General features: G+C 33.5%; 1 protein-coding gene across 9 annotated transcripts in view; it reads right to left on the bottom strand.

The window, feature by feature from the left end:
* The window catches only part of FBXW7 (F-box and WD repeat domain containing 7), a 227,473-nt gene that overhangs the window by 24,714 nt on the left and 187,099 nt on the right, over window positions 1–15,660 (bottom strand). For 8 of the 9 annotated variants that reach the window (XM_042935303.1, XM_042935299.1, XM_042935300.1 and 5 more), the window contains 2 exons: window positions 5,451–5,533; window positions 2,073–2,214 (listed from right to left, as the gene is read on the bottom strand). In XM_042935303.1, the coding sequence (XP_042791237.1) occupies window positions 2,073–2,214; window positions 5,451–5,533 (225 nt within the window). Of the gene's footprint in view, window positions 1–2,072; window positions 2,215–5,450; window positions 5,534–7,961; window positions 9,437–15,660 lie in introns of those variants that run through there. The other variant, XM_042935306.1, reaches the window with a different exon arrangement.

Here is a 15,660-nt window from a genome sequence, read left to right as displayed (position 1 = left end):
AATCACTTGACATCCTTGTGATAAGAAATAAAGCTTTTCATATAAAATAAATATTTTGCACGCTGTCCACAATGATGAGAGAACTATTACCAATAGTGTAAAATTTTCAATCATGTCGATGCTTTCTTATAAAAATGATATTAAGTAATTCTTCTGCGTTATTCTCAAGCGCTCTGCCGCTTACACTGTGTGCGTGTGCTTGACAACACACAGCCATATTCCCATCTCCTTGGCTTAATCAGAGATGATAAAAATCTTTGAAGTATTTCTTTGTGACTGTATGAATGTCTGACTCTTCTTTTTACCTCTTATTGATGGGATACATTTCATATCGAAAGGCTATGATAAAAAAAATTAAAATTGAGTTCATGCATAGGAAAAAATTAATTAAAATTAAAAAAAAAATCAGGAACCTAAGGTAAAAGAACTGGGAGAAGGGAAGGGGGGTACTAATCCTTGGGGAAAGGTAAGGTTAATCAACACAGGACTATGAAGACAGAAGAAAAATTCTTTGTGATTGTAGTGGCTTATAACATTATCATGAGAGTGACACACAACTTTCATCCTCAGTCCCAGCACTGGTGACATTTGGGGCCTGATAACACTCGGCTATAGGAGGCTGTGCTTTACGTGGCCACTACTCACCAGATGCCAGCGGCATCCTGCCCTCCACCCCATCAGTTGCAATAACCAAAACTGTTTCATCTGAGGGAAAAACCTGCCCCCTGTCAAGAACCACTGCTCTAACCTTACAGTCACCAACTGAAAAAAAAAAAGGTTACCCTAGTTTCTCTGAAATCACCTGAAGGGTAGAAAACAATTTTTAAAATCCATTTAAAAACAACACTGATTCAAGTGAGTTTTCCAGCTACAGAAGAAAAAGACTGGGACATTTATTTAGGTTTTGCCCAGGAATTTAATTTATAAGGATTGACATAATGGATATTGTAAAAATCTGAAATATCAAATAAAGTCAAATAAAGTATCTTCTTTTTCCCTTACTCATTCTTATTCCCATATGCATTCATAAAATACTACCAATCAAGCAGCTAGAGGTAAGGAAATATATTCATTTTACATTAATGTCATGGATAATATCAGAGATACCGTGACTTCACATAACTTATATTATTTGATATTTACAAAGAATAATTAAGTGTTTAATCTAGGTCAACTATTTTGCTAAATGCTTAATATATATGCATTGTCTCACTGGAAGAAGAGATAAATCTATTTAATATCACTACCAGGATTTACAAAATTCCTAACAGAGGTTTAGTTGTAGCCAATCTTCCTGGTAAACTTTCAAAGAATTTAAATGCCAGTAAAATACAGTAATCAGCATATGAACACAACAAGCCATACACCAGCATGGCACTGATGAAGAGAAGCTGTATCAAAGTCTTGGAGGCTACTAGGGTAACAGTGATGGCTAAATCACCACAAGTGACTAATTAGCGGAGTTCCTACATTACTCCTAAATGCTTAACTTCTAAGCAAGAAATTTTGGAAAACAAGTACATTCAGAAACCCCAACATAAAAGAGAAAAGGAAGAAAGGTCTTACTATCTAAAAAGCAACAACAAAACAAACACACACTTATACAAAATAAGCACTGGATTCTCTTGATTAATGCGTTTAAAAATTAAGATGAACTCCCTTATCTTCAATAGCTTTTTTTATTGACATATGCTTCACACAAGGTCCAATTCACCATTTAAAATGTTCACTTGAATGGTTTCAAGAACACCTGTCTTGCTGTACAACCATCACCTCTATCCACTCCAGAACACTTCCATCACCCCAGAAAGAAATCCCATACCTGTCAGCAGCTAGCCCCAACATCCCCTCACCAATCACATAGCAATCACTAATCTATCTTCTGTCTCTATATATTTGCCTGTTCTGGATATTTCATGTCATTTTTGTGACTGGCTTCTTTCACTTAACGTAATGTTTTTAAGATTCATCCATGGTGTAGCATGTAACAGTTCCTTCTCATGGCTGAATAATCCCTTATTTTTTGCAGCAATTAAGTGAAGCATTTCAAATACTGTGTTTAGACATGTCACCTGAAACATTTTCAGCCATTCCTGGAGGCCTGTAGGTGGTTGGACAGATGTAATTCGACGTCGTTGTTGCCCTTGGCCATTGGCTGCTCGCAGGTCTCCAAAAGTTGTTGGTGTTGCTGAACATGGTACAAGTCCAGTGGTACTACAAAAAAACACAAGAGTGGAAACAAAGGTAGGTATTTGTTAAGAATAATGGGCTCTAATTTAAATAAGCATGTGATGTGGCATATGTCAAACATCAACAGAATTATTATTTTTATTTGCTTATTGCCAGAGAGCAAGGATACACAAAATCTATTCCGCTATTCTTAGAGCAGGTTTCCTCCCTCCTACATAGCCACCTGTTATTATCCCAGCAATGCTAACTGCAACCACATGACAGAATCTCTATGGCAAAACTGCAACTTGTTGATACATACAAATAATGTTAAAATATTTCTTTAGAAGATACAGGTTCTACCTCTGTTATGACTGGTCTTCAGTGACTTAACTAAATAGAAGTTTAAATTTCCTGTATAAAAAGGGTGTGAAACTTATTAATGGTTTAAAAAATTCATATGTAGAAGCAGTATGCTCATATATTTTAGACATTTCACCACACACATTATTCCTTAATTTTCAACTCAGATGCCTTCTAAATTATTTATAATATTTATCTCTCTCTCTCCAACTTTCCACTGTTATTTATAAAGCTTAGTCTAAATAACATTTGACAGGAAAAAGCCTTGATTAGACATGTATTTACTCAAAACAGTAAGTATTGAAAACTTACTATATGATATGTAAAATTGAATCAAATGAGATCATCTGAACACTTTCATAGAATAATTTAAACTCTGAGACATTACAGAAAATAAACCTTCAATTCTGCCACTAGTAAAATCAAAGAGTTAAGACTAAATGATCTATCTCTAAAACTGTCCAACTCTCCTAAAAATGACTAATAGCAGAAAAGTATAGTTATAACCAAGTTATTAATATATTAAACTTTCTTCCTAATTTCAATATATAATTAAATTATTTAATTGAGGTAAATACTGAATATCTCTATTTTGGAGACATTTGAATAAAAAGTTCAGGAAGACTCATAGTTACATTTGTAAAATAATCTTCAATTTATTGAGCTATGATAATAAAGTTTTATATCTGAAGAACATACAAATTACAGCCTATTAGCTGAATATCTAAGCTCTGATAAATTACTAATGAAACAATACCCTCAATCCTTTTCTATCCAGCGTATTTCATTATTTTGTTAAAAAATGTATTTTAGTCACCAGATTTTACAGAGAAATCTTCACCACCTTTAAACCTTTTAATATTATACATCCAAGATAATCTCTAACATACAACAATTAAATCTATTTTCCCATCTATCAATTTTTTTTTTTTTTTATGTTTACTTATTTTTGAGAGAGAGAAACAGAGAGAGAGAGAGAGCGTGAGCAGGGGAGGGGCAGAGAGAGGGAGACACAGAATCCGAAGCAGGCTCCAGGCTCTGAGCCATCAGCACAGAGCCCAATGTGGGGCTCGAATTCACAAACAGCAAGATCATGACCTGAGCTGAAGTCAGACACTTAACCGACTGCGCCACCCAGGCGTCCCATGCTGGCTATCAAATTTCAGAGGTAAGCTCTGTCTTCCTCTCCAAAATGAAACAGAATGTGATCATAAATTTTCTAATAAGGAAGACAGAAAATCATAGTTTCATTCTTATTATTAGAAAATCTGTCAAAAAAATTAAAAAGCATCAAATATATACTGATAAAGTCTCCAAAAAGACATGGAAATCAATATGCAGTTTGGTTTGCTTTGGTAAGTTATATGTTAAAAGGCTGAAAACAGAACTTGCACATTTTCAGGTATTTTCTCACAATAAAAAGTGAGCAACTAAAGACAGATTTTCTTAAAATGTGTTCTGTAGTAAAAATTCAGCATTTGTTTACAAGCTGCCTTAAACACAACTGAACAATTTAATACCTTTGTCCTGGTATCAGCCATATTAATAGAAGACCAAAATGATATGGTTCACTGCAATCTATACATTAAAAGTAGTACATTTTTAACATTAAACTCAACGTTCTCATCCAAGAAATACTTTCTCAAGACTAGAAGGAAAAAGCAAAAATGAAGAGTTTCATGTGTCCATCACCCCACACCCTCTGGTGGAAGTGCCAAACACAGTGAAATTGTCAAAAGGCAAAGGGTAACTAAGAGGGGAACAATTAACATGGGAAATCATACTGAAAGCATTTCTTAAATAACTAAGAGATAGTTTTATTTCTCTCCTCTGCATCATCTCCGCATTTTTTGCATAGAGAACTATTTAATTCTATGATTTCTAAATTTCATAGAAGAGCATTTTAAAAAAGTATTTTCCACAACTGGATGAAGTAAAAATATAAACTCTTTCTTAAAAGAGAGAGAGAGAGAGAGAGAGAGAGAGAGAGATGCAATCTCTAGCAATTCTCCATCACAGAAACTTAAGTCTGAGCAATGTTAAATTTATTGCATCTTATATAATAAACGTAACTCTAAATCAAAATATTTAAGGAAAAAAGAAGAAATGTTACCATCATGAAGTTCTTAGGGCTTCTATAGCTAACTTTTAATCAGTGATTTGAAGAAGTGACAATTATGCAGAAAAGACCAAAAAAAGCTCTGAAGATACTTTTGTCATTTAAATTTTAAAATACCACATTCCAAATAACATCTAAAGCCATTTTTAATTGGCTGGGTAATAGATATTGTGCTTAAGTTAGCCTAATTAGCGTGAAAGTGGGAAAAGTTTTATACTGATGCAAAATCCAAAAAATGATGGAATGGTGCACAAAACAAGACTACAATTGTATTTAGTTGTTATGGAAACCTAATTTACTGGTGTGGATATGGATGTGTTAAAAACATAAGATATACCAAGAAAATAAAAGGGGATTCCTAACACAGGAAGATTTAGTTAGTAACTGTGAGTTTTATTTCACTGCTAATAAATGTATCTTCAATTTTGCATATATAAATATCTACCCTAGAGCAGCTGTTGCTATAGTAACAAGATATATTTGCTCATATTCATATTTTAGAACTTACTTTTTAGAATTCCTTAAAAACTGTGATTTAAAAATTCTGCTTATAAGAGAACTTCTGCTTGTGTCTTATTTCAAAGTATTAGTAAGAAAATATAAGCTACGGCAGTAGTCATTCTTCTTATTTGGGACTATGTATTTCTCAATGTTCAGTGATCTCAAAATGTGTTACAGAGTCAACAGTACCAGTAACATTATAATTCTATGAGAATAAACTGGAAGAAATGCTTTTGGAATCATCAACTCTTTAAAGAAACATAAGAATCATGAGAGAATCAATTATGGTTAATATTACCTTGTATATTCTGAGACTTTGCATGGTTTCTTTCCCAAAGAAAAAGAGCGGACCTCAGAACCATGGTCCAATTTTCTTTTCATCTATAAGGTAAAGCAAATAAGATAGGTTTAAAAAAAAAAAAAAATCACCTGTCCAACTGTCTTAACATTAGCATTGGTACTAGTGAAAAAAATTTCTTAAATTTGTATAAGCCTAAATTTTCATTAATTAGGCATAGTTAATGTATGTAGAAAATAAATGTTCTATGATTTCTTCTACTAGTTCTACTTTGTTTTACTCTTTGAAGACGAGAAAGGTGATTACCCACCCCCCCAATATTTTGTCCAGAAGAATACCATATGGTGATTTAAAAACTGATATTCATCATACATATTCCTTGAGAGTCATATATCTTTCACGTTTCCCAGTTTAAGAACACAGGGGGAAATGTCATGTTAATGCACACATTGAAGAACCATATTTAACGTATCTCTCTTAGTGATCATCACTTTCCTTTAAAAACGTATTTCAAGATAAAACATACAAAAAAAATCAAAATTTCAAAACCCGAATGGAAGTAACAGTAACCGAATTTAAAACACATATTTATTATAAAAGTGTGAAGAGAACAATGTAAATAAGATGATCTTGAAAAGTAATTATAATAAGGCATAAAGCAATGAATATGGGCAATGAGGAGAGTAAAAAAGTAAATCTGTAACAGGAGAGAGGTCTGGGGATGGTATAATAAAGGTGGAAAAAAGCCATCAATTGATATTTACAAAGAATATAACTTCACTGACAGATGCTCACTCAGGACAAAATATTCTAACTTGAAAATTTCAGCAACATCAACAAAAACATTTAAAAAGAACGAATCGTACATCTTTGTAAGGTATATATATCCAACATCTATACTTTTAAAGTATCTCTTTATGCTATATATGTATAATACCGTAAATACATTCAGAATTGTATGTCAACATCAATATTGAAATATTTATTTTTTTTATATTTCACCATCTGTTAACTGAGGTCATCTGACTATAGATATGTCATAAAAACTAGAAAATAAGACCTAATAAGATGCAACTTTTTCTATTTTGATTTGTGTCTGCTAATTAATTACTGTACTATGGAAAATTATGTGGCGGAGGTAACCCCAGAGTGATAGAGAGCTATCCTCATTTTTAGAATAAGGTAAAAACCCTTGCTTTGCACCAGACTTAGTTTCTTACCTACTGCCTCACATGGGAACATCATAAAACAGCATGCTGCATTATAAATACTAAAGAGAACCATCAAGACTCTAACAAATTTTGAACCACACTATGGATAATAAAGACATTTTTATCATCATGAAAAAGTCTTCCAAAATACAGTGATGATCTTATGATATCAGGAGCTAGAGTGAGGGTACAGCAAGCTTGTCCACAATTTATGCCTTAGTTCAAGAAATACCTACTGGAAAGAAATGGAATTGGTCTTAATTCAACCCTTCAGAAGTTTCTGTACTCATTACGTTGTTTTAAAGTGATTCCTCTCAAAAACCATTATTTTCTTTCTCCAAATAATTTTAATAAAAGCCAAAAATAAATATATAGGATTTAATATATAGATAGCCACGTGCTTGCATACATATAAATCATAGACACACACGTACACATACACGCAAATGTAGCTCTCAGGAAGGTCAGTCGGTACAGATTACCTTAAAAATCTAGCTTTTTTAATAACTTGCACAGATTCTTATTTTCAAAATTGATATGAGAAACTTTGATAATCATTCTAATTAAGTTGTAATACTGGCTTTCAGAACTTCCCTGGGTATCTTGCAAATACACATTGGTGCAAATGCCATTTGCCACCAAAAGCAAACTTTATTTCCATCTTAGAAATCCTTCAATGGATAAAAATGCCCCAAATACATATCAAGGGAACCATTTGGAAAGGATTTTTATTTTCAGAATATTTTACAAAATAAAGGACTTTCTGTAGGACTATAGAAGTCTTTTAAATATTATACTGTTTACTGAAAATCCTGACTTTAGAACCAAACGTTAATTCTGCAATTTTTTAAGGGGCACAGAAAGTAAATACGATCTTTTAAAATAGAAGTGCTAAATATTCTAGTGATTCTAGACTTTAAAAGAGTCAACTAAAGAAAAAGAAAAGAAAAATGTATAAGATACAGAAAAATTAAAGGCAAAAGACTCACTAAAAGCCAACTAAGGGTAGAGTATTTCCAGGTCAGCATTTAACGGAGCCACATTTCTAAAGTCTAAATATATTTTAGTGGAAAATTCCCGGATTAAAATACACATTTTATTTTAAATTTAAAGCTGTTTACAGCTTACGTTGTCTTTGCATTATTTGCTTACATTCACCATATAAAACCGAATACCAGCCATCCAGCCACCCACCAAAATTAGAGGATACTGCAGCCATCTCTGATGATACAGATTTTCCTTCTCAGGCAGGCACACACACACACAATCATACAACACAGGAAGAAAACAGATTACTTACTTTGTAAAAAATCATTTTGAGTGTGCCGTAGAAACCCATATTTTCTGTATTTTTCCCCTTCAGTGATTCTGTGCCCCCGTGTGTCCGGCTGCTTGGCAGTCTCTGACAATATAAACCTTTTTCAGGTAGGTATGTCACAGATTCTAATGTGGACATGCTCAGGCACGTCAGAACGGGAAGATTAGGGAGCAGAACCGGCAACAAAACTCCACAGTAAAGGCAAATGCAGCTCAGTATCAAACCGCTTCTCGGGACACACATACATACATGCAGCTTGACTGAGGAGAACTCGAGGGAATAATGAGAGAGAACCGAGAAGATTATTGGAGGAGACTATGCCCTGTCAAAGCCTTGACTGAACAGATTCCTCCCTCAGCAGCAGAGGGATCAGATTACATCTTCCCTTGAACACAGAATGGTGCAGTCCAGGATTCAGCAATGCAGACTGCACATCAATTATATGGTGATCCGCTCCAGGGAACCCGTAAGCACACAACGCACTGAACAGAGGGAGGATGTGGGCAGCAAATGAGCCCGCCCCCACACGACAGCCCCCTTCCCCTTTCAAACTTTCAGGAGATTATTTTGTATTTTGTAAAACCTGCATTTCTGAAGAGTTTTAAATGGCAAGCATCCTTTCCACAAATAAGTGCTTTCAGAAATATTTTGAAAATGGAATATATTTTCCATACAGTCCTCCCAACAGAGGCAGGGCAGGCTATTTCCACTAACTGTTACCCTATTGCAGTCCTGGCACAGACTGATCACATTTTTCAAGTAGCTTAGAAGATACAAAATGAGCAATCCCGAAGGGAGAAATTAAATATTCTTTGTTGGGGGGTGGGGAGGATTTACAATAAAGTAAGCCAGTTTGGAGCTTGGAGCATTTGCAGAAATTATATAATAAGTTGTATCTTAACCTGCATACTTCTTATATTGGCATTTAATGAAAACGTTCCCTATGTTTTTCCATTCCCTTCATTTCAAATATAGTTTTCAAGAAAATTGCCACACTTCATCAATTCTTGGTAGTCATGACAATATCTTAAGACTATCAGACTAGTATTAAGTGTGTAAAGTTTGGCCAAAATGTTCTATTTCTTCAAAGAAAGCAAAAACTGGGCTTATTGGGAGTCCTACCCTTATTTGTTCATTTAATCTTGAGTAAACAGGATGTACTGCACTTCTACCTCCAGAATTACTTTGACAACGTGTATTGCTTACCATTAAAAAGGCATTTTACATAATAATAAATACCAAAGTTTGCCTGAAGGCAACCTTTTTCTCAGAATGACTACTTCACAAATCTAGATATTTTATCTTGCAACTTGCTACACAACTAGCTTCGGGAGGGAGGCAATTGTAAGATTCCTTGGCCCATTATTAAGGGTCTAGTTAATTAACTCCTACCCTCCCCATTAACATTCTTTATTACAAGTAAACTGCGTGCCTATAGTTATTTAAGTACCTGAAATGTTTCTTCAGAAAAAAAGAAATAGTATTTGGACTTAGTACATTTTAATACTCTCTGCTATAGTTAACAAATGACTTTCATTAGGAAAATGATTCTAAATGCTGCATAAAGTAGTCTCATAATTTAAAAAAATAAATGTTTACCTTTATAACAGACATTAAGTTAGTGTAGTATCTTTTACTTAAAAAAACATAAATGAAATAAGATAATCCAAAATTTTATGAAGATGTACATCTTGGATTCTTCTGGAAAGTATATTCTATATATTATATTATCTTTTTAAAAAAATCTGACTCTTAAATTCTTGCCCTCAGATACAATATGTACAAGTACCCAGCAAAAAGTTAATTTTCTAAATAAACAATCAGCTTACTTCAAAGGAAAGTTCTTTCTCAAAAGAAGTCTCTCTTGGGGGGGCGGGGGGGAATCCAATGGTTAGGAAGAGACCCATAAACCCTTTTGTTAGAAGATTCAGAGCACTCAAGATTTTAAAAAATACAAAGCCAAAAAAAGTGATTTCCCCTCCACCATCAGCCTCCGCTCCGGGCTATCTGAAGAAACTAGCTAATTATAAAATGAACACCTGACATTTTCTCTAAAATTTGTCAGTGGTAACCAGCTTATTAGAGGACAAATGAACTTCCCACCAATCATGTAACAGTATATACACCTTGATTACAATTGAAATCATGTCCTGTCTTTAGATGAAGTAACTTTTTCAAATTAAGTCTACTCAGTTGAGGACATAGATCAACTTTAATAAAGCAGGGATACTGCCTCAAAACCTAGGATATTTAAAGAAGAATATAACGTAATTTTCTATATTCAAAGGAATGGCTCCTTTGTATGGTATGAAGTTAAAGGGACACCTGACCTTCGCAAACATATATTTACATGTAGGTATGTATATTCATGTTTTATTTTTGAATAGGTAAAATATTTACACGATTCAAAAATCAACATGATAATCAAAAGTATACACTGAAAAGACTTTCTACCACCCCACACTCCCCACATTCCATGGGTCCCATTTGATAATTATTTTTATTAATTTATCCTTTAAGTGAGAATGTAATAAACATTACATAAGTTAAGTACTCATGAAGATTTTATTTTCCTAATTATTTCAACAATTCTCCCTACTATCTTGTTACAATGTTAATTTGAACCGTGAAGAAAGAATTTGGCAAGCAAAACTAGCCAACTAAATCTCTTACCAGATTTCAAATAAATAAAATAAAAATAATTTTCAATATTCTCTAAAGTTCTATTAATGAAAGTTGTGATCTATTAATTTCATCATGATATATATATGAACAAAAGCAAATAAAACCATTCTCCATTCACCCAGCAATTGTACTACTAGGCATTTATCCAAGGGATACAGGTGTCCTGTTTTGAAGGGACATATGCACCCCCATGTTTATAGCAGCACTATCAACAATAGCCAAAGTATGGAAAGAGCACAAATGTCCATTGACGGATGAATGGATAAAGAAGATGTGGTATATATATACAATGGAGTATTACTCGGCAATCCAAAAGAATGAAATCTTGCCATTTGCAACTGCGTGGATGGAACTGGACGGTATTATGCTAAGTGAAATTAGAGAAAGACAAATATCATATGACTTCACTCATATGAGGACTTTAAGAGGCAAAACAGATGAACATAAGGGAAGAGAAACAAAAATAATATAAAAACAGGGAGGGGGACAAAACCGAAGAGACTCATAAATATGGAGAACAAACTGAGGGTTACTGGAGGGGTTGTGGGAGGGGGGGATGGGCTAAATGGGTAAGGGGCATTAGGAATCTACTCTTGATATCATTGTTGCACTATATGCTAACTAATTTGGATGTAAATTTAAAAAAAATAAAAAAAAAATTTTTAAAAAAGCAAAAAAAACCCAAACATTCTCCATTCCTATTTCTGAGAGTATTGACTAAAATACAGATATTTTTATTATTTGTTTATTTGTTTACTTTTAATTTTTGTTTTGAGAGAGAGAGAGAGAGAGAGAGAGAGAGAGAGAGAGAGCGTGTGCATGTGGGCAGGGGAGAAGGGCAGAGAGAAAGAGATGGAGAGAATCCCAAGCAGGCTTTATGCAGAGCCTGCTGAAGGGGTCATTCCCACAACCCTGGGATCATGACCTGAGCTGAAATCAAGAGTTGGATACTCAACCAACTAACCCATTCCAGGTGCCCCTAAAATACAGATATTTAGAACTTTATTCAGAGACTTAAGTTTTTCAGTAGTATGAATGAAAAAGCCTTTATGTGTGTATCTATCTATCTTTTCTGACCCTTGAGGTAGACAGAAACATTTCAAACTGAGATCAGTCCACAATCTATGTTAAATAAGTTTAGGAAAAAAAGTATTTTACGCTTTACGCTAGAATGTTAACTAGTAAGTTCACCGAAAAAAAGACTAGTCAACCATTACTGCTGAGACAATACTTGTGTTTGTCATCCAAATTTTTAGAATCAATACTCAATGTATTAAACATATTTCCACTACAATACAATACACCTTCATGTAATTCCAGCTAAGCAATAAATTTCCCGTTGTATAAAAAAAATACTTCTTGTGCTGATTGACAACCTGTAAGCCTTACTGGAAATCTATCAGCAAGGGGAGTGACTGCTAACTCAGATTCAATGCTCATCTTATCACAACTCCATTGAGCTACGTGTATGAGAATGGATGAGAGCAGCAACTTAAGAAAGAAAATAAATAAATTAAAAAACAGTACAAAGATATGAAGATGCACCGCCTCAGAGGCAAAGCCTCTGGGAAATAAGGTAGAAGAATGATTAACTTGTGAGCTAGCATAAGAGAAATGGTTCTTTCTGAGCAATTAGTTGGGATGACTAAGTTTTTAGAAGGGCAAGTTGTAGTCACTGACAGAAACCAAATAATTCTACCAAATTATTCTAAATAGTGAGAAAAATATAAACAGTCAAGCAGTCTTCACTGAATTATGTATCTTCAGAGAAGTATGTACCTTTATACAGTGTCAACAACGGAAGGAGTAATAGAGTACTTTTCCTCACCTTGGGTCTCAGAGTTGTTTCCATTTTAAATAAATTCTTCTATTGCATTCATCATACCTAAAAATTATTGTCATTATTTTTATATATCTTTCTCCACTACTATCTACTCCTTGAAGGCTCCCATCTTATTCTAGGACACAATAGAAAAATGATACATAACAATAATTAATGTTTTTGGATAGCTGGCCATACAAATAAATAGTAGCAACCAGGACATCATTTTTCTAAAGCACAAATATGTTATACTCAGTACTAAAAAGTCTTACCCATTGTACTAGAATTGATGATATTATGATATTATTGGTTCTTTTCATTATCTTGCTAACATTTAAAAATTTACTTCCATTTTATAATAACAGAATGTGTTTATACGTCAGTGATTTTCTTTATTATCAAGACAACATTTTTCACTCTGATATTACACTAGAAAAACTACCTACCACAACAATTGGCTGTCTTGCCCAAGCATAGAATTTAAATTAGAGACAGCTCAAACTTTCAACATCAAAGGAATGCCAAGCATACTGAAGCTAAAACAAACTTTTTGAAATCACACTAACCCACTGTCATTAACTTTCTGGGATGGGAGTTCTTACTAAAAGGTTCACAACTGAAACTGGCAAGTTAATAGTCTGTCATATCACGGGTATTGTCAATTAAAATAATATGTACGCCCAGCATCTACATTTTCCCTAATGCAAGTAGGTGGCAGTACTGATCAATAAGCTATTTTCCAGTCTTATTCATTAATTAAGCATTTATTTAGCAACCTAGAATTTGTCAGGCACAGGAGAGTATGCAATTAAGCAAATGTTTTTCTTCCTCCACTGAATTTAAGACAGAATAGGGTAATATACACACTTCTGACTCTTAGAATTCACATTGATATTAGTTCAAAACTAGTTATTTGAGAACATGTAAAATAAAACAAGGTAAGCCAGATTTAGTTTGAAACTATCATCCAAGTAAACAAATAGTGAAATATTACTGTAAATCAAAATGCAAATCAAAATATAGCTCAGACTGCTTTAAATAATTTTTAAGATAACTATAATTTTAGGAGTGGTACTTTTATAAATTTTTCTTTTTCTTGAAGTTTCTGGTATTTATAGCTCTCTTTACAAAAATACAGTCCTTGAGGATTTGACACAAATAAACTGCAACATTAATTCAAGCAGTAAAAGCTTTTTTCATCCCTTCTAATTGGGCCAAATTAGTTATCTGATAAACATATGTGCAAGTACATATATATACACACATACATACATACCAGATGCAAGTTAAGAGTTTCATTTATCAGAACTACAGAAGAAAACAATAAAGATGAGAATTTTGCTTGTTTGCTCTGCTAAAATTCATATTGTGGTAGAGCTATCAGATTTACTTCATGCACCAAAACGTTCCTTATAATATCTCTATACAGATGGGCAATACCTGCAATAATTGACAAAGTAAGTCACTCTGGAATGTATCCTGACTTCTTTAGAAATCAATTCATCTTTACATCTCATGCTTCAAATCCAAAATCAACCATCAGTAAGTATGTTGAATTCATATCCAAAAGTTCCTTCTCAAAATTCTGTTGTAATTGTTTTATAGTAACCCTTCAGCAAAGTAAGGAAAATATCATGAGAAACTATAAAAATAAGGTTGATTTCAAGAAAAATAAAACAGCAAATATAGAGAAGGGATGAAATCAATATTCTCTCAATAGAAGACCTAGAACTCTATTCACTCTTCTACTTTCTTTATCCAGTTCCATATTTACTGCTGCTGGTCGTGATGTTCAAATACATTTACCTACTCGGAAAAAAAAAATTTCTGTAGGTGTGCTATATCAATCTTATATTTTAGTATTAAAATAGCCTTTTGTTTCAAGGTTTGTTTAAAATTCTGGAATTAATGTCTTAAATAAGTCACAGATTAGTCATGACTTGAATTTAGTTATGACCAAAAAGTTTTGAGAAAGGGGCTAAAAGCTAAGAAGTAAAAAAAGTTGTACATACTGAGTCAACAACACCAACATTAATAACAGGAAGCCATAACGTTTAGAACTAGAAGAGAACTTGGAAGTCATCTAATCTAGTTCTCCTTCATTTATGAAATGAACATGGGGTTTGGAATTGGAGAAACCTGAGTTTAAACACCAGCTTTGCTGTTATTAGAGTGGAACCTCCATAGGGGTTGACCTTTTAGCAGTTCTAGTTTTTGTAATGGTAATTACCGCCTATCAACTTTACTAACCTAGCCCACAGAGTCTTTGTGAGGACCTAGTAGATGCCCAGCATATAACAGATATCCTATAAAATAATAACTGCTATTAACAGGTGAGAAAGGTGAGGGTAGAGAATTAAGTGTCTTGCTCAGGGTTATACAGCTGTATTAGAACCTTAGACTCCGGTCCCAAGTTCACTACTTATTAATTGATTTCCATTAGATATGTGATGGCTCAAGCAAGTTAGGCTCAAAAAATCAGACATTGCTAAAGAAGGAAGCAAAAAGTTATATTTTGCAAACAGCAATTGCATATGCAAACTATGATTAAATCTTGATTATTCAGTTCATGGAATGATTATCTAGATCCATCTGACTCTGCTTCTGCTACATGTGGGAAATCTGAGGCAAAGACATGGTGACTGGGAAAAGGTGACAGAAACTGAAAGATTTAGGTTAAAAGAAATCAATTAAAAAATAATCACTTATATCCCAATCTCTACAAAATGCTGAGGACAAATAAAAACATTACAGTAACCTTTCTCCCCCTCCAAGATACTTAAAATCCAGCTGGCAAGACAAGAAACTAATAGAGAACAATATCTATCAAGTGCCAAATTGGGTAGTGTAGGAGGTCAGAAAATGAAGAAATCATTCAAATAGAAAATTTCATATAAAATAGTCTTGCTTCTGAGTTTGGTAGCAAACAGAAGTTTTTTTAGATGCTAAGGAAGAAAAAGGAAATTATCATCTGTGGACTAAAGACATGTGGAAATAACACTATCACTACCTTGAAGAATTAACATATGTAAGACTTCTAGTACTCACTGGTCTTATAAGGTGCATTAAGGAGTAAACTATTTACCAACACACCTCCTAATCCAAACATTTAATATTACAGTTAAAATATTCTTTAATTTACTAGTAACAGTTTCTTCAAAAGTACTTTCTGCC

Source organism: Panthera leo, chromosome B1 (genome assembly GCF_018350215.1).
Source record: "Panthera leo isolate Ple1 chromosome B1, P.leo_Ple1_pat1.1, whole genome shotgun sequence".
Taxonomy (NCBI): domain Eukaryota; kingdom Metazoa; phylum Chordata; class Mammalia; order Carnivora; family Felidae; genus Panthera; species Panthera leo.
Note: the sequence above shows the minus strand (reverse complement) of the source record. Positions and strands in the feature narration are given on the sequence as shown.